This window comes from Hippocampus guttulatus, chromosome 2 (assembly GCF_054856545.1).
Source record: "Hippocampus guttulatus isolate MCC_2025c chromosome 2, RoL_Hgut_1.0, whole genome shotgun sequence".
Lineage (NCBI taxonomy): Eukaryota > Metazoa > Chordata > Actinopteri > Syngnathiformes > Syngnathidae > Hippocampus > Hippocampus guttulatus.
This window is the reverse complement of record NC_141262.1, coordinates 35,004,814-35,030,124: the sequence shown is the minus strand read 5'-3', so window position 1 is coordinate 35,030,124 and position 25,311 is coordinate 35,004,814. Positions and strand designations below refer to the sequence as shown.

Here is a 25,311-nt window from a genome sequence, read left to right as displayed (position 1 = left end):
ACTCCAGTCCCGTAGATGGCATGAATGAGCGTGACAAAATGGGTGCAACCCCACACGCGAAATGAAATTGGTCACTGCCCCACTTGGTCCCCATTCAAGTGGACTGTGATAGCTCCGCTTTACCTTTTATCTATTGGTCAGAGCTATAATTAAATGACATCTGCTTTTACACTGACGCTTTACAACATTTTATGCACATTGGTTATGTGAAACCATACGAACTGACCAATCAACACACCAACCAACTAACCTAAATAACAAGCAACCCACCAAATTGACCAGCCAACTAGCTCGTAACCCAGCACCACCTGGCTAGCCAACTAACTAACTGATGGTCCAAATAAGTGACCAACCAGCTAACCAATTCAAAAAACACCCAACCAACCGATTAAAGGAGGAACCAACTGACTATGCAACTAACTGACAAGCCACCTGACTAACTCATTAAGCAAAAAAATGGCTAACCAACTAAGCATCAAACCATCAAATTAACAAACTAACCAACCGATTAACTGACCAGCCAACCAAATGAATGACTAACCAAAAAATAGACTAACGGCCAGATCAACTAACCAAGAAACAAACTGACTAACAAACAGACAAATCAACCAAACGACTAACTGACCAATGAACAAACTAACCCACAACACGACTAACTGCATCAGCAACAAGCTGACTAATTAACTAAGAACCAACTAACCAAGCAACGAACCAACAAACCAACTGACAAACTAAACACCCAACGTAATGACTAAATAACACAATAACCAACCAATGCACAAATCAAGCAACTCACCAACTAACCGACGAAACAACAGCAGCCCAATTTACCCCCCGCTCTTGTGAAAGCAGCATAATTATTCTGGAAAATAAGCTCAATAATGTGTCAGACATGACATATTCACGGTCGGGCATTGTTGGTTTATTGCCGATTGGCTGCCGTCTCAGGTTCGTTAAAAAGGTTGTGATTCAGTGCTTTTATGTAACGAGCTTGTCGGCGTGAGTCATTGGTATTCTGCATTGCAACCAAGTGTGGGAGGGAAGTGTCTCGAACAGCACGCAGTTTATGACAGGGTACACTTTTGATCGTTTCATATCTTTGTTGCTGAGTTCTGTTTTTCAGTTTCTTTTCCGAATGTAAAAATGCAAGAAGCTTTCATTCTTCTTGGCTCCCCACTATAGGTCGGAATCACAAAGACCTCATCAGCAACAACTCAATCAGAACAAAAGAAACGAGGGACATATAAATATGTCAACAGAACAGTATTAATTTGACTACGTATATCATAAACTTACTGAAGCTAGCCTCAAAACATTCACAGACGTCTGAAAAGTAGTGCATTTCATGAAAATGAAAACAAAGTAGATCTGTCATGATGGAAAGAAAACATTTCCTAACTATTTTCTCAATGTGTCGGAAAAGATGCTCACGTAGAGGAGTTGCTGGTTCAATCATCACCCCCTTTCTTATTCTAAGCTGATTAGTAATGAAATCTCATTAACAAATCAGAATGCCTTATTGAGATTTTTAAGTAAAAATGCTTGAAGCAAGTCAAATCCTCTCACACAAAAACTGCCTGGTGAAGAAATAAAATAAGTCCGCACATTTTGCCTTATCGTGAAATATTTCATTGTAGTGGGATTTGAGTCACTAATGAGGGCAATCTGGGACACTATTGTCGTTGAAATTGTTTTACCCTGCATAAAACTATGACATATTTCTGCTTTAATTCATATTTGAGCTGCCAGCTGCTAGATGACAAATCGACAGATCCGGTGAGGACCCTCTTCAAAGTGTGCAAAACGTCCGTAACGGATCTGATGAACGAGCCTGTGAGTGGAATGGAGCGGCCAAATTTGCTCCTCAGTCTTTATATCACCATCTTGTTTGGCCTTTTATCCCCCCCCCCCCCCGCCCCCTTCAAAACAGAGTGCTGGCCCGAACGAGACGTTTAATTATACCTCTTGATCAATCTGACATTCCCGGCGAGTTAAAGACATTTCACTGCTGAAACTTGCCTGTATCGACCGTGGGGTTGCGTTTTAATAAAAAAAGCCTGCCGTATGTAATCCTAGCTGGATGGTGGCGGGGTGAGATATCGATCACTTTCATTTATTTCTTTATTTATTTATTTTACGATGCGGGGGATAATGGCAGGCTCACATTTTTATTTGAGCGAGCTATACGTGTATAATTACAATGAGGACAGGATGTTCTGCCTGACCCGTGAGCGAAAAACAGATCATTCTGACTTCAGATAATTTTAGCTTTTTGACTTGGTGAAGCAGCATGTGGCTCTTTATGCAAGGTTGTTGTTTTTTTGTACTCTCAAAGTAACAGTCAAAGAATCAGATGTTTGTAGTCATGTTTCAGCACAAGCGTGATTGCAGCAGTCGTTCTAGTCAAACACGACTGAGACTGTGGTCACCTAGAATTGTGACGCTGAGAGTTGCAATCATGAGCAAAATCAGATATTTGCAGTCCCCTTTCACAAACACACTGTACATGTGTGGTCCTGATCACAAAAATACAATTGAGATCTGGATCACAAACAATTACTTGTGACGGGGCCTTCAAATACAGTATAGATAAAGAAGCGCAGGCTGTGTCACCAAGCCTGAAGACATTTCTATTTGATCGCATTTTGCAGAATGGTCTCGCAATGCACAGTAAACGGTGTGTAGACATGGACTAGTCACGCATGTTGCACATATGAGGCCTGCTGAGTGCACACAGAAGGCATCACGTGAATAATGCGCCCGTAAGATGAGAGAGTCTATTGACTTGCGCGTGCCTGCTTGTTGGCTTAGCAAGGATTTAGCGCAGTGCTGCTCTTTCCTCCATTTCACTCCACACTAAACATGCCACACGCATACACATCCTCTTTGCATCGACGGCTTCTCTTCGGATGCCTTCCATGCTGTGAAACCCACCACCCCCTTCTCCCCTCTTCATGTTTTCGTCCCATTCAGCAACGCAACTCAGCACCTGTCCCCAAATAATAATCATGAAAAAAAACAAAAAATGGCAACCCCCCCCACCCCCCACACACACACAAATCCTGCTTTAAAACATGGCGCATGAAACCTGCTGCTTACTGTACGAGTGCGTATACTTCGCCATCGCACGGCTGTCTAATTAGGTCAGTGTGATCCTCTCGTTCCCATGCCAACCCATGTGTGGCACTGGCAAGAGGAAGGGATGGAAGAAAGGCAGAAGAGAGTGCTGGATGTGACTGAACAGGTCACTAAGTGATGCGAGGACGTGTGTGTGTTTGTGTGTGTTCGTGCGTGTGTGCGTGTGTGAGTGAGCATTTGACGGACGTGCCGGAGTCGTCATTGATTAGCATGACTTCATTTCGCACGTCGAGCCACTTCACTGCATTTATGTAAGAAGTACATTCACCGGAGACTACATTAGGTAAACCTGATCAATCCAACGGGAATTAAAAATAAATAAATAAATAATCTGACATTTAATAATGCCAAATTCTGAGTCATTACACTTAGCTGCTGAGCTCTGCACACGGTGAAAGCTTTCTCACCTTAGCATCATCCAACGGCCTACTGGATCGCACAGTTAAATGTTGGTAACAATAGGACCAAATCTTGAGTATGGCTTTGCTTTGGAAGACCCTGAAAATGTCAGACTTGACCCTAAAATAGCAGTTTTGACTCAAATTGGCATAGCTCCTGTGTCTTTTTGGACATGGCTTCTTGAGACTTTCTGGTGGGTCTACTCACAGTGGACAGGCCTTCCGAATTTCATGTTGCTAAGTGAAACCTGCTTCAGGGGTTGACAGATCATTGAAGGACCAACAAAATGACCCTTAAATGACCAATTCTTAACAAAATGGCTGTTGAGACTTGGGTTGTTGGGACTTTTTTTGTGGGTCAAGTGAAACTGGCTTCGGGGGATGTATTTTCATTTGTGGACCCCTGAAAACAACCAAAAAGATCCTGACAATGGACATTTCAAAACAAAGCTGTATGCTGCCTCTGTGTATTTGGCTAGGCCCTCTTGAGACTTTTTGGTGGGTCTACTTATGCTGTCATGCCTAGCAAATCTTTAAAAAAGTTAAGTGAAACTGGCTTTAGGGGTTGATAATAAGCCTTAAATGGCCAAGTCTTAAGCGGCTTCTCAGACTGTTTGTGGGTCTATTGTTGCTAATGGAAATTGCCTTCAGTGATTACATTTTCTCTGAAGGACTCCTGAAAACAACTACCGTTCAATGATGTCTAAAATGGCCACTTAAAAACCAACATGGCAGACTTCCCGTGTCTTGTCTTTTTTCTCATGGGTCTACTCATGATACACACGCCTACCAAATTTCAAATTGCAAAGTGAACTGGAACCTTTCAATCACAAACAACTCTGAGCATTATTATTATGATTAGAAGTGTGGAGGTCCACAGCCGCAGGGCCCATCACCTCCACTGCATGTCACAACTACCACACACGTCCAATTATGTTACATAAAATGCGCGCGCGCGCGCACACACACACACACACACACACACAGAAACAAACTCAAACACGTGTTGCAGCTGATTGTATGTGACAAGCACACTTTCATTAAATGCACCTGGGGGTGGTCAAATACAGAACCACATTGGAGAGGGATCAGGGGGGGGAGCAAACACTGAAGACTTGCGGACATTTTGGGCACTATGAGGGCAAAGTCAACATCTCACAAGTTCCAAATAAAACCTTGGAGCAATCTTGGAATTGACTGAAATAGAATGAATATGCCTGCATGAAAAAGAATAGGAGAGAATATTGCATTGTATTCTTTTGAATTTAGAGTGTTATATTGCATAATGTAAATAGTCATAAGTAAGTAAGACATACTGTATATACTATATGAAAATATATAATAACTACATCCATCCATCCACCCACGACCTCACAGTGCAGAGGTCGTGGGTTCAATCCCGGCTCTGGGTTTACTGTTTGGAGTTTGCATGTTCCCCCCGTGCCTGCGTGGGTTTTTTTCCGGGTACTCTGGTTTCCTCCCACATTCCAAAAACATGCATGGCAGGCTGATTGAACACTCTAAATTGTCCCGAGGTGTGAGTGTGAGCGCGGATGGTTGCTCGTCTCTGCGTGCCCTGCGATTGGCTGGCAACCGGTTCAGGGTGTCCCCCGCCTAAGGCCCAAAGGCAGCTGGGATAGGCTCCAGCAACCCCCCCGAAATAAAAGTGGATCGGAAAATGGATGGCTGGATCGATAGATTCCTGCATTCTAGTTACCGAATGTCCAATTGTCAAACACATACATATCAAAACACAGTTGAAGAAAGGAATGTCGCGTTAACGGCGTACTGACCTCGATCGCTGTCGTACAGGTAGGCGAACTTGTCCCACTTGTAGTACTCGATGAGGCTGAGCAGTGGCCCCTTGATGTCGGGCCTCATCTGGATGATGAACTGCTGGTTGCCATCCAGCGGGAAGCTGGGCGTGATGAAGGACACGTGCAGCGTGCCGCAGAACGACGTGATGGTGTTGACCGACTTCTTGTCGTAGAATCCGAAAATGGCGTAGACGCCCCTGGAGAACTGCGAGCAGACTGCAGTGAGAGACAAAACAAGCGTTAATGTTTGTTGTTTTACATCCGTTAGCGCGCCTCGGGGACGCGTGCACCTTGTTCGCCGTGTCTGCCGGCCGATTAATTGATTTCCGTCTTTTAACTGCACCGGGGGACTGCTTGTACTGAAGAGGACGTACGGTAGAGAAAGTCACAAAAAGCCTGCTGAACTTCAGAATGTTTGATTACTCGTCTATTTCCTCGGAAACAGCAGCAGAAGTACGGTAGTTTGTCTTTTTTAGGCTAATAGCAAATGTAAGAGTTTGTCTTCTTAAAGATACACCATCAATCGTTTACATGGGAAAAAAGGGAAACATCAATCGTTTGTATTATGGCCCGACCAATGAATCAATTGATATTTGCTCTTTCAAAATCCGAAAAAAAAATTCTACCCTGATGGTGCTCTAGTGCTCCCCACGCTCAATGTTGCACAATTTAGTATTAACCAACAAAAAATGTTGTCGGAATCTGCACAAATGAAATGACACAATACCTCAAAAAAATCATTTATAATTTGTTATTTAGTAGCACTTCAGTGTTAATATTTATTGCACATATTAGAAAGCTTTTCATGTCTTTCTCACCTTTTCGGTCTTGCTTTGAACGCAAGTGTGCTGCATGTAATCTGCATTTTCATTCCCATGATTTGCGATCCATCCTCCATTCTGTTGGCTTTGCAAAAATCACCCCTCATTGTATAATTTACGAGCGCGTTGGCCAAAATGGCTTTTCCCGACATTTAAAATTCATTATGCAGCGGGCGCCGAGATGTTGCTCGGGGTCGCTGCTACTTTTGTGGCCGTAAACCGCAAAGGTGGGCACGCTACCCCATTTTGCCGGTCCGTCTTACGTCCGCGACCTGGATTCCCGTCCATCATCGTCCCTCTGTCCTTATTCATATAATAATGGTCGTCCATCTCCGTCCGTCCGTGTTCTTTCAAAGTGCAATTCAATCCCCGACAGACGCGACGCACTCACTTTGCTCCATACATTCGGATAGCACTGCTGATCCCATCTTGAATGGCGCCTTTTGCGATAACCGCAAGCATTACGATAGGGACCTTTTACATTACATAAACAAAGACGCCTTCTTGAGTGTGTCGACGCCGTGCCGTATTGGTTAATGGCAAAGTGAAGCAAATTGTGAAAATGCTTCCTCCTTGGGGATGTATCATCAAGCAAAATATGGAATTATTGCTTTTTATCACGGGTGCCCAAACGTTTTGGACGGAAGATTGACTTTTCGATCAACCGACCTCCCGCGATTGACCCGTTACCGCGCACGCGCACGCACATACACGCGCACGCCATGATGAGCAACAGCCTGACGCGGAGGCATGCGATGCCCTTTTGCAGCCTGTTAACTATCGTAGCTCACATGTACCGTTTTAAAGTGCTTCCCTCGGCCTTCTACATTCCTATTCTTTGCCCGTGCCCTCGGTGAATTGTACACGAAACAAACTCTGAATGAGAATAATGATAACAAGAAATGATATAGTGGAACAGCTCTGATCACAGGCTGCATTTGCAGCTGCTGAGCGCTAACAACTTCCAGTGACGCAGGTCACACGCCACCTAGGTTAAAGATTTACCTGCTTTATTTGATTTGATTTTGGTAATACTTTTTGTGAAAATGAGACTGATATGATGATTAGTGTGCAGTGTACATTGAACAAAAAAACGGATCAAAACACGCGGGAACATATGCAGCGTGTGAGAATCAGACCAGTAAGGGTGACATGCACGTGAAGGAGGGTAGTCGCTGAACTGTGCCCACTGCTTGTCCCAACTTGATACACCCATGATCGTCGTCGTAACCCTGGCGATATTCAGGTAATTGGTAACCATGACGCATGTTGGGTGTTAATTTTGGACAGATGATTAATTAGTTGAATGGTATTTGTAGAGCACAATATCTGGAGTGGTTTGGTTTGGAGGTTGAAATCTACCACTAGTGAGGCGTGTGAACAGCTGTACAGCGTAAGTGTTCGCAATGTTATAAGATGTAAATATGTTTCTTTGACTGTGAAATTGTGTTATCTGTTCTTTAGAGGGGAGATCATTTGTGTTTGTACACACCCAACACACCGGAACATATCGAGTAAGTGTGGCTGCATCTCCAAACATTGGGTTGTAATGATTATTTGTTCTGCACTAAGAAATATTGTGGCTTGGAAATAATGTATTTTTATTTCTGTTTCCCTATTAAGCAAGCCACTGCTGTTGTCTATTGTGGTGTAATTTTCTTTCATCTGTTAGATGATTTTCTTTGATCTCTTAGATCCCTTTTCGAACCCTTTTAAAATTCAGTTTACATCTCAGACTTTCATCTTAAAGCTGTACAATTTCTCATTGTTCAGTCGGCAATAAAGCCCACATAAAAATTATTTTGTGTCCAGTCTAGTCCTTCCAGAGACTCGGCTACATATATTTCTAACATGCACAAAGGCACGCAAATGGTTGGTTGTTTATTTTCTTCTCTACACCCCTCGCGATCGACTTGGGACCAGTCCGCGATCTACCGGTCGATCGCGATCGATGTAATGGGCAGCCCCATATTATCAAAATTTGATCGTATGGTGTTATCTGAGCTCAGTTTGCCGAATTTATGTCTAATATTAAAGCCACATACAACATGGTGGATGGGCTCATATATCGCTCCGACCCTGTCTGTAAAAGAATTGAAAAGAAAAAGTAATAATATATTATATTAATTTTTCATTTTCCAAAGAGTTTATGGCTTCGGTTCAAATGCCATTTGTTGCCGACACTAATGTAATGTGTCATTTCTCACTTGCCGTACATGCAACATGACAGTCGAATGTCAGAATCTAAACGTCGTTTAGAATGTGCCACAACTGCGATGGACAGTCACCAAAATTTATATTGACATCTTTACTCATTGCTCACATCAACCTCTGAAAATATTGGAATGATCGCCCAAGTATGAGTGATTTTAGGGTGTTTTCCCCTTCAAAGTGGCGATCACTACAAAGCTTATGTCACTTCAGGAGAGAAACGCGTCGTCCACATTACACAATGCCACACTTTGAAAAATGTGCGGGACTCTCGCATGCAAACATTGAGGTATTCATCGCGTATACGCCTGCCTACCGAACCTTATTTTCAGTAACACCGTGATTGGCTGTTGCAGATAAACCACCAATCAAACAAAAATGACATCACTGTTTCTTTTTTTTAATGTCTGAGTGATAAGCAACTCAAATTTTGTATTTCACAACACAAAAATAGTTACCTTGATCGAATAAAATATGAATCATAAAAACTTTACTTTTAGAAATCCAAGCCACATCACATCACGATGGGCGGGTATGGAGAGACAGACAACACAGCCAGTTTTCATCACCGGCTGGATTGATCGTTAGTGAAATGGGTCTCCGTAGGCACTTTGTTTTGTTCTCTGACTGTTACACTATGTGGCAGTGTTGCTATAAAAATACTGTTGAGATGAAATAGCCTGCTAGAAAATACAGCGTTTGGCTACATGTTGGCTTTGTGATTTTGCCTCCCGACACCACATACTTAACCCGGTTAGGGATGATTAAAGGTACGGACGAAAACCCACTTCTGTCCTTGCTTAATCCGTCCTTTATAAAAAAAACTTCTCGTCCTCCATCCCAAAAGACCAACCTAGGGACGGCATGCCCTTCTCTGGTAAACAGACGGAAAAGCTTTTCCGCCGTCCTGAGGTTGACGATCGTTTCTCAAGCATTACGTCGGGGTCGGTGGATTAGCTTGAGTAAATGCAACAAAAAAATGACCTCAATCTTAAAAAGAAACCAACCCAACAACAACCCCAAAACAATCATTCATTCATTCATTCATTCATTCATTCATCTTCCGATCCGCTTTATCCTCACAAGGATCGCAGGGGGTGCTGGACCCTATCCGAGCTGTCTTCGGGCAGTAGGCACTCACACCTAAGGACAATTTAGAGTGTTCAATCAGCCTGTCACACATGTGTTTGGAATGTGGGAGGAAACCGGAGTACCCGGAGAAAACCCACGCAGGCACGAGGAGGACATGCAAACTCCACACAGGAAGGCCGGAGCTGGAATCGAACCTGGTACCTCTGCACTGTGAAGTCGACGCCCTAACCACTCGAATACCGGGCCGCCCAGAACCCCAAAACAAACCACTAAATCGTTCAAAATCTTTTGTCACTTTTGCAGCAAAAAACGTTCACAAGATGTATTTCGGAGAGGGGAGACAAGTCACTCTCGTGCAATAAAGAAGTCGAGGACGGTTAATCGCCGGTTGGCAGAAAGAGTGAAGGATTGTGGGAAAAGCCATTATGTCTTCGTCACATGTGACTGCCTCTCAATGAATCCTACTCACAAATCCCTCCGCACACGCGCAACAACTAAATGACTATTATTTCTCAAGTCCACGTACAAAATGTTTGGTTGTTCCACTCACTTCACCGAGAATATACAACTGCACACTGGCTTTTTCATTGCAATATACAGAACATTACTTTAAAAAATGTCTTAGGCAAGGGCGGCACGGTAGTCGACTGGTTAGCACGTTGGCCTCACAATGTAGAGGTGCAGGGTTCGATTATGGCTTCGGTCTTGCTGTGCGGAATTTATATGTTCTCCCCGTGACCACGTGGGTTTTCTCTGGGTTCTCCGGTTTCTTCCCACATTCCATAAACACGAACCATAGGTTGATGGAACACTCCAAATTGTCCCCAAGGTGTGAGTGTGAGCGCGGATGGTTGTTCGTCTCTGTGTGCCCTGCGATTGGCTTGCAACCGGTTCAGGGTGTCCCCCGCCTACAGCCCGAAGACGGCTGGGATTGGCTCCAGCAACCCCCGTGACCCTTAAATAAAAGTGGATCGGAAAATGGATGGCTGGATCGACCCTTGTGAGGATAAAAGCAGTTTGAAATGGATGGATGGATGTTTTTTTACAATATTTGTTGGGGAAATTTTACAAAATATCACTGTTTGTACTTGGAAGGATTTCATGTACCGTAAATGTAATCAAGAGTCAGCACGGTTGTTTTCTTTCAAAGGTTTTAGAAGGAAATTCCAAATGTTTTATTTAATCATGATTATTATTATTTTTGCAACTGCCTCATAACGCTAATGACTTCCCAATTCCACATTGAAAGCGTCCAGAATGACATACAGATGTACATTGTGTTTCGCTGCCTCTTTTGGACATACGGTTGGGCGGACACTCTCGCGCCTTGTCACCTTGCGAGAAGGTGAATGGTGTGAAACTAATTTAGCCGTTCCAATTAGCTGACCTGCTTTTCGCCGGCGTGGCACTCAAAGGGCCACATCGTCTCCGTTTTACGCCGCCGTTTATGCTGATCAAAGAATGAATGCATTTGCATAAATGATCATGAATCAGTCACCTTCGCCTCACCCCGACACGCTGCAGAAGAATTCAGGAGGGGATTGGCCAAGGAGATTGCAAACGATGTGTGTGCCATAGGAAATTGTCATCTACAATTTCACAGGACATTGTGCTAATTTATGTTTGTCACAAAAATGTGTCGGTCAGAAATGCGTGAGCTTTGTTATTTGAATAATTTAATCAGAAATCCTCACAAATGTTGCAACCTCGTAAGAATTTATTGGGAAATACAATTTAGTCTTTTCATGGTCATTATATTAAAAAATTGTGAAGCTTTGTGTTGTCACATAAAGGGAATTCTCTAAGATAATGTGCTCCATGTTATCGTCAAAGTATTTGCAAGAATTTAACAGGAGTTTTTACCCTCCAAAATATTGTATTATATTGAAAAATATCACAAGAATTTTATAGGAAATTGCACGCAAAAAAGATCACATTTCTGTTCCAAGAGAAAATTCTAGGGAAATTGTATTAAAATTGTGCACAGTTATGGTCTGATTTAAAAAAAAAAAAGTAGAAAATTGTACAAAAGAAAAAGCAAAATCTCACAATAATTTTGTTGTTTGTACAATTGTAGAAAAATAATTGGAGGCTTTTTTTCAAAGTAACTGTGACATTAGGCTGAGTGTAAAATTGTGACATCCAGGTCTATTTCTTGTGCAACTTGCATGGCTCACCGAAGCGTTGCTTGCAAAAATTAAGATTTGCTCTGACTGACAAGATCCATGCGCACCAAATCCAGTAGACACTTAAACAGCTTCTTCCCTCTAGCCATTAACTCCTTAAACAGTCACTGACGTAGTCACTCTTCTTGTACTACAAATACTGCTACTGGTTACTCTAAAATGGTTCAATGATTTGTTGTTTACGATGATACTAATGCAGCGTGTTATACCGGAGACAAATTCCTTGTGTGTTCTACATACTTGGCCAATAAAGATGATTCTGATTCTGATTCTGACAAGACCTTATCAACTAATTTCACTTTTGGAATAATTGTAATGGTCTAGTTATAATACACGTGCAATCATTAATGAGACCACTATTACTTGTGTACAACTCCTGCGGATTTTTCGAGTACATCAAGGTAAAAAGAATCTGCCACATTACTTTGGCCGATGTTTGAAGGGCCATCATTGGTTGATTTAATCGGCTGACACGGCAAAAAAGTAGCACAATCTTCAGAGAACTTTAGAGTCAAATTGCACAAAAAAAGAGAAGTCTTTACAATCTTAAGTAAGAAATCGTGCCGTTATAAAAATTACACCAATTCCTCTCTTACAAGAATTCTGTGGGAAGGTGTACAAAGAAATTATCACAATCTTTCTGTTGGCTGAAAAATTGAGCGGGAAACGGTACTAAATATGGACGTGGTCCTGTTGTGTCAAGAATTATTTTCAGTTGTCGTAACCCAAAATGTTGCATTCCAAGAATGTAGTCAAAGCTGTAAACATCAGCGCAAGGTGAAAGCACATCCCATTTCGGCATTTCGAACGGAGTCTTTCAAGCTCGGCGAAGACCACATTTACATCAGCCACCTTCATGCGCCTTGCAAAACCATCTGGAATTCCATGACGAGACACTAAAAGGTGTCCCCTGCTGTAAAACCCTTTTCTGTATGGATTAGAGCAGGTCTTGTTTCCATGGTGACCCCCCCGCCCCCCTCGCCACCCATCCCGCACACTTTCAACCAAAGGACACTCGCATGAATCAACCTCATTTAGTTTGTGTGGATGGATTGATAACGGGAGACAAACGGACCTTGTGCAGTGCCAAAATGATGAATCAGCACACACACACACACACGCTAACACACGTGCACACTCACACACACACGCAGCACACACCACACACACGTATGTCAGTGACACAGCAATCATCAGCAGATTTGACTGTTGTCCCACTCAAGTGCCGCGTTGCCATGGCAACAAGACCCAGGGACTTTTTATTTCAACGTGGAAAGTGATCTCGGACCAGCTCACACATGGACTATTGTGTATCTTGATACAGTGGCAGTCCTGTTTTTTATTTATTTTTTTCCCCCTTTTCCGACTTCGACCTTCTCTGCGGCAGCTCAACAAGCCCAGAGGAGCGTTTTGCTGCTCTTAGATTTCATTTGCGGTTAAGGACTGAGCAGCCAGTCAATCAATAGAAAGTGCACGTGAGCCACAAAGCTCAAAGACAGGACAAGCTCAAAGAAAGTCGCGTTTTACGATGAAAAAGATTGGAATGAAAGATGTTCCTTGAAGATTCGTGAAAAGTAAAAAGTTGTGACATTAAGACTTTTTGGTTACATCAATCGGAATGTTATGACAGTATTCATATAACATGTTCTCATAAAAATAGTGATTCGTATCTTAATAATAATATTGCGAGTCTGTCTGGAAATTGGTGACGTGATGTAACGTTATTCACCGAAGGTTTTTCTTTGAATAGTCGTGTCTGTTAACTCCTGATATTCCACCGGATCACGTAAAATGTTTTTTTTCTTAATTATTCCCCTAAAATGGATTTTTCCTCATAAGAATAGTGACTATTATCTCATAATATAACAATTACCCAAGTAAACTGGGGACTGTTTTTCTATTCAAGTCAAATATTAAAATCATATTCACATAACATTGTCACTTATTAAGGAATGCATTATTAACGCAATTATTCTTTAATAGTTTTTACTATTTCCTTGCGTTCCTATAACAATATTCATGTCAAATCGCGTTTTTTTTCTTGTAAAGTTTTCCTCATGATATTACGTGCATTAGCTTTTCCGTCAAATTCCTCTTTCCTAAAAAAAAAAAAAAAAAACAACAACATTTTTCTCCTATTGACATAAAACACTTTTTTTCCTTGTGCAATTCCGATTTTCTTGTTGGATATTTTTTTCTTGTAATGTTACAACAATGATTGATGTTAACATGCACATTTTATTTTGTCCCAAATTTTTTGGGTTTCTCCGTTTTTGCATGAAAAGACCACTTAACGAAAAATGACGCCCCCCCCCCCCCCCCCGACTTATTCTCCTACCGATGACTTTCCTATATTGTGGTGCTCGGCTCTTTACGCTCACGTAATGCCGTATTATGATGTAGGTAGCTCATCCTATAATAAGGCAGTGCTTTTCTGGGACGTCGGGGAACGTTGCCGTGGCGACTGCCGGCTATATTAAAAAGAAGAAGGACTTGTGGGAGATGTGACTGGCGGCCACACTGGCTTGATTTTTTTTTTCTATTCCTTTGAGCCGTCCTTCCGGCAGCTGCTCTCGACAAGAACACTGCAGCTCAGTTCTTGTCAACTTCTACCGCCAACAACACCCCTCACCGCCCGCGCCCCCTCCCCCCGCTCCTCTTCCTCCTCCTCTTCCTGGCTGTCGCTCGCCTTTTGTGCACTGACCTGTTTCCTGGAGGCGTTCTGATGTCCTGCGACAAAGCTTTCGCAGGCGACTTTATGCACAGTACAGCACAGCGTAGCGCCCCCTAGCGTAACATCATGTTCTTTTGATTCTTCTCGTGGCCTGCTTTAGATTTGGAAGTCGGAAGAGGTGGGGCAGTCGGAAGAGATGCGGCACCATGGCAACAATCTGAACCACTTTGCCTCGCTCAAGCGAGGCAAAGTGCGTCCTTCACAAGCACACTCATGTTTGCTGCATGACTGGTGGGGGGAAAAACGTTTGTAGGAGTTTTTCCCCCATTAAAAAAAGTTTAATTATTTTTCTGAAACATTAAAAAAACTGTTCTTGTAAAATTAGGATTTTTTTCACGTAAAATTGCGACTTTTTTCTCATAATATCACAGCAGAATTCACATAAAATGATGTTTTTTGTCTTGTTAAATAATTTTATCAGTTTTTCTCAAAGAAAGTTGACTAGTCATAATATTTGTAATGTCGAATAATAAAATTAAGGTCTGGTTTGTTATAAAATGGTGACTTTTTTCTCGTAACGCTGCTTTTTTTTAATTGTTAAATTGTGACGTTGAAATTGAATCATAATATTCAACAAAATTCTTGTAAAATCTATTTTTCCCTCTTAAAAAAAACTTTTTTTCACATAATAATACAACAAAATTCACACATTTCATTCCCCGATCAGGAATCTTTTCCCCATAAATGTTTTTGTTTTGATTTTTTGTGTGAAGTTGCAAAATTGTTATTGTTATTCTCTGGCAACGTTGACTGATATCCCATTATTCACAAAACATCATATTTTTAATCAACATTTTTTCACATCATATTAAAACATTATTCATGTAAAAATTAGGAGTTTGTTTTATAAAATGAAAACCTTCATGTAATATTGCAACATGATTCACGTGACGTTAGGTTCACGTGTACACCTACACACCCACACCCACACACACACTACGAGCACCTGAATACACGCAAATGAAACACCGCTGTTGACTTTGTGCTTATTATTATATGCAAGACAATGGTGGGTGACTGCTAACGTGAGCCACTAAATTGCCGCTTCTTGTTAAATTGATTTCACAGTAGATGGGTAACTATTTCACTTGTGTTACATAAAATAAATAAATAAATAAAATAAAATAAATAAAAACTTGCAATAGCATTACGTTTCTGGGGGATATTTGTTCAGATGGATTCCAGGCCAAAACGTCTTGCATCGGATGTTGTGCGTGCGTACACAACGATGGACCACACTAACGTGTTAACTATCGATCAGGATACCCGAATCACGGCTACTTCCTGTCATAAAAACGCAACGTACGCTACATGACCTTTGACGGAAATACCAAAGTGGACTTGGTGTGTCCTAATGATCTCACAACAAACGGACGAGCTCCGCCACGCATGTGAAGGAGGGTGTTGTCCTGGCAACCCAAGTGGACTGACTCAGTTGCTTCTCTCAGTTCAACCCTTACTGCTCTTTTTAAATATGGTACTTCCGCTGATAGCCCGAGAGTGCCTAATTCAAAGATTCCAACACTAGGAGCTCCATTATGAACACTGTGATGAGGATTGTTTTTGCCAGTCATTTAAAAGGGCCAGAGAGTGGTGAGTCGTTTCCACTTTCGCCGCACTACAACAAAAAAAGTGGGGGTAATTAACACAACAACCACGCCCTTGCTGAATTTCTCCACCAGAAGTTTCAGAACCAAATTGACGAGGTGGCCGTATTGCTACCACGGTAGAGCCAAAAGGTGCAATGTTAGCACAAATTAGCATTAGCTAAGAGGCTCACTAGCATTAGCTTGTGATCATAATGTATGACTAAGTTGGATACTTAGAGTTGGGGGTATTTATGTTTGCCAATGTCATGCACCAAACCGCTACATTCAGTCATAAGTGTAATTCGGTGGCTTGATGATAAAATTCTGAATCCACCAGTGATTAAAAAATAAAAATAAAAAAAGGTTTCCATTGTCTGCCAAGTGAAATGTACAGTATACCTCAGTCTCATCAAGTATATTTGACCCCCTGAGCCCTGACGTTTATATGCTCCATTTGCCCATGGCCTTCAACTCACTGTGACACATCATTCCATGTAATGCATGACATAAATATATCAATGACGATGAAAATAAATGACACCTTGGCCGGAATATGAAGTGGAGCAGAGTCAAAAGTGCAAGTCATCCGGTGCCATGAAGACACGAATATAGAAGAATATTCTGGGTATTAGACGGATTGTCTGAGAGTACTTCTTACCATGAAACACTGATCATATCTGTGATTCTACTTAACAATGCATAATATGGTTCACAATTATGTCATTTGCAATAAAGCACAAAAAATGGACAGAAACGTAATCAAAATAAAAGCCACTATGAATTGTATCAGTATGGTGATTTGATTTGGACAGAACGAAGGCAATGCCGACATGTCCTTGCAGTTGTGATTGTAAGAATTTGCAATCTTAATTATTGTCTTGTTTGTGTTTTAACTGTGAGTTGCCAGGATTTACGTCCGCCTACACGATGACAACATCGCACAAATTTCAATGTGTAAGTACCATGCGGCCGTTTGTATTTTCAATGAGAAATGATCAAATACGAACATTTGGTGAGCTGACATGTCAAATATCATTTCAAAAAGGCAATGTGTGGACAAAAAAAAAAAAAAAGATATGGCGCATTGATTATTTTTACATTTTAGAGTTCAGGTATGCATTCAGTGTAAACAGACTGACATTTTGTTGCATTTGGCTTAGCTTAGGATATAAATTTGAATGTATACAAAATAAAACAGTAGTGTAAGTCAGTGGGAATCAAAAACTAACATCCTTATTTGCTATTTATCCATCTGATGGCCTGGAGGACAAAGCTATTTAGAAACCTGGTAAGTACTGCACGCAATGCTGCAGAACCCTGTTTGGCACAAAGTCAGGTATTATTTTCAATAAAAACAAATGAAACGCAGAGGTTAACAAAGAAATAGCAATGCGAGTACAAACATACTGTGGTGGATTGAAAAGATATTGATGCGTTTTGCTCTGTCGTCAGGACCTCTTTTTAATTAAAAATATGGATGAAATGCTAATATGCTAGCAGTTGGCTAAAATGTAAGTCAACATAAATCAAGAAGGGCAAAGCAACTTTAAAAATGATAAGGACTTTTAGATTCAGCTCTCGATTCAGGGACTATTTTTAAGACGAATGGATGAAATGCTAATATGCCAGCAGTTGGTGTTCCAAGAATGAATGTTAGCATAAAGACAGCAGCTTGAGTTGCACTACTATAGTCAGGTACTGTATTGAAAAGAATGGACATAACACTAACTTGCTAGTAGGTAGAATTCTAACATACAACTTTACGTACAGAAAGAAGGCAATGTGTGTACAGAAAAATACGACGGCAGATTAATCAGCATTTTTACATGCCTCATTTCCGCACGCCTTCTTACTTGCGCATCTCCTGCTGTTTTAATAATAATAATAATAATAATAGATTTTATTTATAAGCGCCTTTCAAGACACCCAAGGACACTTTACAATAACAAAAAACACAAAACAATACGGGTTGAGCAGCGGCAGCCAAAACGCGCCAGCGTTCACTCAACCCGAAAGTCAGAAAGAAACAAGGGAGGGAGAGGGGGAGAAAAAAACCCCCACGCTCGAACTACCCTCATTTGAGGATAATTTGAGTGAGGCAAAAAACTCCTGCACAAGCATATGACAGTTACAACAGGTCACAAGACATAAACAATGAAGACGGTGAAGGTCCCTCTTTGCCAATGGGTTGCCCGGATGATGCTCGGGAATAGCCAATGGCAGAGCAGCTATAAGTATGTTGCGTTCAGGAAACTCGGAGCTGTGAGTAGCAACCCATACTCTATTTTTACCTTTCGTTTCTTGAAATTTATTTCATAACTAGAGGCAATATTTTCCTTATTCTGGCTCCTGAAGAGCCATGTAACATTTGTTTTCTATTTCTATAGCGACAGAGTTTCTTTACTTTGTTAGGTTAATTTGTTATTCATTTCCGCACGCCTTCTTACTTGCGCATCTCCTGCTGTTTTGATAGCATCGGGGGAGCACAGGAAACATCTGCTGGCGCTAAAAGACCGGACAATCGTTTCCGCATAATTCCTGAAAGGACTCAACTTGCCTTTCTATGCCTACCCTCACTCTGTCCTCGCCGTTGTTTATTATTTCTGCTCTGCTCGATCGTGTGACATCCACTGTTTGCACCAGTGGCCGTTTGACCTCGTCCGAGAGGCTGACTTCATGATTTATATTTAGAGTTATGTCGGTGGCCTCAGAGCTGGGCAATGGGGGTTCAGGGCGTTGGTTTGATTGACAGTTGAGGCAAAGAGGGAGGGGTAAAGAAGATAAAACATCTCATGAAAAATACCTTCAGTGATTGGCTGTAAACATTTCATAAAAATGTGTGAGAAATTGGACTTAAATTCGTCCCTAAGCAGGCGTTCAGAGCATTTATTAATATCTTCCATCCCTTTAAAAAAAACAGCATACAAACAAAATAATTGTGCCCTTGTGCTCAATTAGCCTTTGATGTTAAGGCAGACAGTGAGTGGACGTTCATGCGATAATTAGGCCGTTTCGCCAAACGTCTCCTGAAATCAGTGACCATAATCAATGAGCAGATCATCTTGAAAAGTGCTAATCAATCTAAAGTGCTGTCTTTTATTTTCACAGTCTTGGAGGAGAATGGCCAATGAAAGCATATTACATTCTATAAAGATTCACAAAAAGACGATTCATTCTGAAATGTTGCCGTTTTTATTACGCGTAATAGAAGCTGCATCGATTAACAGATTCGACATCTGTCAAGGGCCAAAATGACTGTCGTTTGGAACAAATGTGCTTTTGTTTTTCTCTGTCTGCAGATCGACGTCATTCCACCACACGTTCAAAATCAATCAACCGACAAAATGTCTGTCTGATTTGGGACAGGCAGCCTATTATTTTCTTCATCTAAACATATATCAGTGTCGAAATGTTGACGTTTTATCATCGCTCTGCAGATTTCACACAGAAGAACAACATTACCAAAACACAGCGCTTTGAAATTTTGCCCCATGAGCCGTCACCTAAACACGGTGGAGGAGTTTGTGTGTCACAATGATCCTAGCAGCTAATTTGTCTGGGGCTTTAGGCCCCTGGTAGGATCACCCATGGCAAAAAGATCCTTGGTGAGGGACCAGAAAAAGCACGGCTCAATGTCTCCGATGATGAATGAAAACATAGGATGTTGTTTTCCCCTGGTCACGGGCCCCCACTTTGGAGCCAGGCCTGGAAGTGGGGCACGCTGCTGAGCGCCTGGTGGCCGAACCTACGCCCATAGGGCTCAGCCCAAAGAGGCAATGTGGATCCCCCCTTCCATGGGCTCAGCACCTATGGGAGTGGCCAAAGGGGATGGTTGCAAAGTGAACTGGCCGGTGGCCAAAGGAGGGGACCTTGACGATCTGATCCCTGGCTGCAGAAGCTAGCTCTTTAGAGATATGGAATTAAAAACCTCCTTGCAACTCGGGGTGGATGAGATCTGCCAGGAGTTCCTCAAGGCTCTGGATGTTGTGGGGCTGTCCTGGTTGACACGCCTCTGCAATATCGCACGGTCATCGGGGAGAATCCCTCTGGATTGGCAGACCGGAGTGGTGGTCCCTCTTTCTAAGAAGGGGCACCGGAGGGTGTGTTCCGACAACAGAGAGATCACACTCCTCAGTCTCCCTGGTAAGGGCTATTCAGGGGTGCTGGAGAGAAGGGTCTGTCGAAAAGTCGAGTCTCAGATTCAGGAGGAGCAGTGTGGTTTATGTCCCGGCCTCAGAACAGTGGACCAGTTCTACACTCTTGGCAAGGTCCTCGAGGGTCCATGGGAGTTTGCCCAATCAGTTTACATACAGTATGCTTAGTGGACTCGGAGAAGGCGTTCGACTGTGTCCTTCAGGGAGTTCTGTGGGGGGTGCTTCAAGAGTATGAGGTACCAAACCCCCTGATACAGGCTCTTCAGTCCCCATAGCACACCGCTCGGGCATCTGACACAGGACACGCTGGAGAGACTATGTCTCCCGGGAATGCCTTGGGATCCACTGGGACAAGCTGGAAGAAGTGGCTGGGGAAAGGGAAGTCTGGGCTTCCATGCTAAAGCTGTTACCCTGTGGCCCGACCCTGGATAAGCAGTAGAAAATGGTATGGTATGCTATGGATGGTCTCGGCTCTGAAAATTTGATATTTGACATTGCTTGGAACAAAACAGAAGAAATCCATCACGAGCTCCATCACGGGACAAAATTTGTTTCGTTCACGACAAGTGTGCTATACAGTAATCCCTCATTTATCGCGGTTAATGGGGACCAAAGCCACCCGCGATAAATGAAAATCCGCGAAGTAGCGACCAATTAACATATACAGGTAAAAAAAAAAGTCCGCAAACAGTCCGTGAGAAACAACAGCGAGTCACACAGAGCAATATACAGTACTGCACTCCATGTATATGAAAAAAAATATATATATTTTTTAATGAATATTTTTGAAAAAATCTGCGATGCACCGAATCCGCGATAAACGAACCGCGAAATAACGAGGGATCACTGTACTTTATCCCGTGTAAATGCTAAAGGTTTTGTTTTTACTCCGCTTAAGAGAAGTGCCATCATTAACAGATTCAATAGCAATTAAAGAACTAAACATACGTCTCATTTGCGACAGGCATTCTATTGTTTCAGTTCGGAAAAATGTGTAACGGTCCTGAAATGTTGCTGTTTTTGCATCACTTGTACAATACGTGTACTTTTTTTCCGGACAATCTTTTATGTTTCGTATTGCACGTTGCTTCTGAAATTTTGCTATTATCGGTTCTGAAATGGTTTGCATTTTCATTTACGTTTTATAACAATGTTCAGCATATTATATAGCAATCAAGAACAAAATGCCCATCTCATTTTTTCGCCTCATAAGAGCTTCCTGAAAATGAAAGCGTTGGCATTCAAGCATTTCACGATGCCCAACGGACTCTCCTTCATGAGTCAAGTCTCATAAATATGGAGATATGGCAACAGGTAAGGAGACAACAGCAAGCGTTCGATGGACGTGTCCGCTAGCTCGCTAGCTAGCCTGAGTCACGTTGCCCTTTGAAAGGACACAGCCTGAAGACGTGCACTTAAAATTACGACACACACACACACGCGCGCGTACACACGGGCACGATAAGTCTTACGGGAACACAGGATGGGTGTAAAACCGAGGCAAACACACCAAGGCAAGCATGCTCATGAAACCTTTAGCATTCAGGTTATACAATACTCGCATGGCTAACAAACCCATGAGAGAGTTATTAGTGGATTGGCAACAAGAACCGAAATGATATTAAAGGGTGCATAGGGCAGATTTTTCCACTTTGTGGAGCAACACGATTGTGCTTCAATTTATTGTTTGCACACGTAGTCGCTCAGGAGTCTCAAGCAAAAGCAGTTGGTATTATTTTTCGCTTAATCTGGTTGCTTTTGTATGACATTTTCCTACATATTATGTCAACGAAATAAACACAGAAGTTGCTCAGCAGCTGTTAATATGCTCAAGAAAATGGTTCTTTAATTCTTATTGTTCACTTTGACCGAGTTGATTTTGTTAAGTTTCAACATTTTATCATTATAGCAACTAAATTAACACCGAAATATCCACAACACTCGTTAATATGCTCAAGCAAATTGTTATAGTTTGCTTTGATATTGATAGTTGTTCTCCAATTTTCTAAATATCATGTCGTCAACTGAATAAACACTAGTTTGCACAGCAGCGTTTCGTCTGTTCAGAAAAAAAAACGATAGTTTGCTCTGGTTCTGATGATTTTGTTTGACTCAAAATGGTTGTGCCATGCTTATCCTAAACAATTTCGTGAGCTGTAGTTCGTATTTGATGCTTTGATTTTGTTGACCTTTGCTCGACAACTTTCAACTTTTGCTTTTATTAGGTAAGATATGTAAATGCAATATGTAAATACACACCACACTGACAGCAGTTGAGATACGCTCAAGCTAATTAGTTGTGCTTATTTCTCAAGGTTTGCTTTGGTCTTATTTCTTTCCACAATTTTCAACATTTGATCATTTCGTAAGATAAGTAAACTCAGAAGCTGCACGAGCTATTTCATACGCACTTGGGCAAAATGAGTGTGCTTAAATTCTCATCTTGGAACCATGGTTGAAGTGAGAGCACATTCTCGTTGTGCTGCAGTGTTTGTATGCTGAGCACCTTGATGATGTTCGCCCACTTGCATCAGGCTGCCTTGGGTGAACGCGCCGCGCAGGCTGGAGACGGAGCTTTTTTTTTCTCCTTCTTTTTTTTAAATGCAAATGATATGGATTGGATGCCGGCAAGCACCAATCACAAGCCTTTGATTTATATTGAAGGCAGCAGTCGCACAGCAACCAAGCACCTCCACATGAACTATGTTATGTAAAAACAATCCAAACGTATGCTAAAGAACTGCAAAATAAAACAAATATTACAAAATTAAAATATGGATCATGAACATTAAACTAATAGGAATAAACTACCGGTAATAGCAGGTTAAACATTTCAAATAAATTGGTACAACATAAAGTTAATCAAATACTGAATAATGCAAAGAGCTTTGGTTTAAAACCCGACTAAACAATTGCAGTTATAACGAATAAAATATTTTACACGCAAAGAAACTACAATATTAAACAATGATCATGAAAATTAGACTAACAATAAATTTGAAAATTAATTGAATAAAAACTTATCTTTATGTAATTTAAATGTATTAAAACTCGGGCAGTAGGTGGGGGACACCCCGAACCAGTTGCCAGCTAATCGCAGGGCACACAGAGACAAACAACCATGCACACTCACACTCACACCTAGGGACAATTTAGAGTGTTCAATTAGCCCGCCATGCATGGTTTTGGAACATGGGAGGAAACCGGAGTACCCGGAGAAAACCCACGCAGGTAAACTCCAACATGCAAACTCCACACAGGGAGGCCGGAGCTGGAATTCTCTGCACTGTGAAGTCGACGTGCTAACCACTGGACTACCGGGCCGCCCGGAATGTAGCAAGAAATTAAATTCTACTGTTGAGTAAAATGTCATACTTATATAATTGCATAAAAATGAAATATAATTACAGCAAAACAATTAATAATCAAAATCAATTAATGGAAGAACGGAAAATAAAATATGTTTGAATAAACAGAAAAATTAATTAATCATCATAAAACATCAACAAACAAATAAACTAAAATCAAACAGTGCTTAAAAATAAGTCAAAAGAAAAACATAATACAACACTTAAATAATGACTAAAAATATATATTTTTGAAAGGTTGAAAAATGTTGGCTGAGGGCAAATCCCATAAACCACGTGCCTCTCCAAAGCAATCGGACAACAATCGTGTTCTTCACCTGATGGGCACCTGAGGATGCGCTCCAAAAAGGTGCTCACTCAACTCAATGAGATGATGATGATGATGATGATGATGATGATGATGATGAGCAGCAGGATGTACTCGCCTCACTGACGTAGAAGACTGCGAGCTTAGCATGGTGTTGTTAATGTGACGGAATGAAATAATGGATGTGGCCGTTGCCGTGGAAACAAAGTTTTCCTCCCACCCCCGCTCATCTCCCTTCTCCTCTTGCATCCATCCAGACACACATACATACCATATGGCGCAATGCAATTTTTTTTTTTCAAGGCACTCACAGCAGTTGGTGACAGCGAAGCTGTTGGCCACCTCCAGGTTGTCGATGTGAGGCGTGAGCCGAAATTCGGCCGTACCGAACTGGACCATGCCTATCCTGAAGGCGCTGTACTCTTGGTCCGCGCCCCTCGGAAAGAGCCCCCCTGGACGGGTGAAAAGACACGCACCAGTCAGTCTTCCTAAAACGCAATGCGCTTCATTTTTGGCGCACATTTTTTTTTTTTTTACACTCACCGATTTGGACGCTGGGCGAGCCTCCCTGCGCACACCCCCACAAGACGAGGAGGAAGGACATGGAGAAATGCACAATTTGCTGCATGGCCGCGGCGGTCCGCATCTACCGTACACACACTCAGGGAGAGGAGTCAGGAATATTCCAGGAGAGAGACGGACGATCAAGGCGTTAAATCCCACGCATCTTTTTTTTTTCTTTTGGTGCAGCCGGGTGTGCAATTAACGAGGACTAAGGTTGGAGGTGGAATTTAAAAGGGGGGGGGTGACCCCAGTAGTCGAGGAAAAAAGGACCCTTAGCGATGGAGCGGCAAGCGCTGCTGATTCCTGCTCCGAGTGTGGCGCTCCTCTCTTAGCATCACCCCCCCCATCACCACCACTCTTCCCTTCCCCCCTCCTCCCCAAGCCGAGAACCGAATGCTAATGAGGTGGGCGCCGAAGATTGCCGAAAGGAGAGCCGGCCGCTCGACTGACGTCAGCAACGAACCGTGCGCTTTCATGAGCCATGCGTGCAGAAAGAGATGTTTCTAGTTGGGTTCAAAAATTTGGAAAAATAATTGCTTTTTTTCCCACTGTATTTTTAAATGAAGAAGTAATAAATAAGCAAAAGTAATAAGTATTACAATAAAGGACATCAGATTTATCATAAATAAATGTTTTTGTTCCGAAAGGTCAGGGTTACACCAAAATAAAGGCACATTACTTCTGAATTAATTTAAAACACAGTCTATCTACTTCAATCAGAGTTCTTAACTTACAAAAGACTGACTGGCATTATTGAATATGAGGCTACACAAGATTCTATGAAAAAGACGGCAGAAAACACGCATGCGTGTGTACATATGTGTATATATACAGTGTATATATATAGATGGTTGTTCGTCTCTGTGTGCCCTGCGATTGGCTGGCAACTGATTCAGGGTGTCCCCCGCCTACTGCCCGGAGATGGCTGGGAT

The 25,311-nt window shown here is 42.0% G+C and overlaps 1 protein-coding gene across 4 annotated transcripts in view; it reads right to left on the bottom strand.

Annotated features, from left to right (window-relative positions):
* Positions 1-24,719, bottom strand: part of gria2b (glutamate receptor, ionotropic, AMPA 2b) — a 47,954-nt gene extending 23,235 nt beyond the window's left edge. For 2 of the 4 annotated variants that reach the window (XM_086105877.1, XM_086105879.1), the window contains exons 1-3: positions 24,359-24,719; positions 24,127-24,267; positions 5,330-5,569 (exon numbers count right to left, since the gene is read on the bottom strand). In XM_086105877.1, the coding sequence (XP_085962003.1) occupies positions 5,330-5,569; positions 24,127-24,267; positions 24,359-24,461 (484 nt within the window). In that variant the 5' untranslated portion in view covers positions 24,462-24,719. The remainder of the gene's footprint in view (positions 1-5,329; positions 5,570-24,126; positions 24,268-24,358) is intronic. The other 2 variants (XM_086105876.1, XM_086105875.1) reach the window with 2 other exon arrangements.
* Positions 24,720-25,311: the final 592 nt, after the last annotated feature.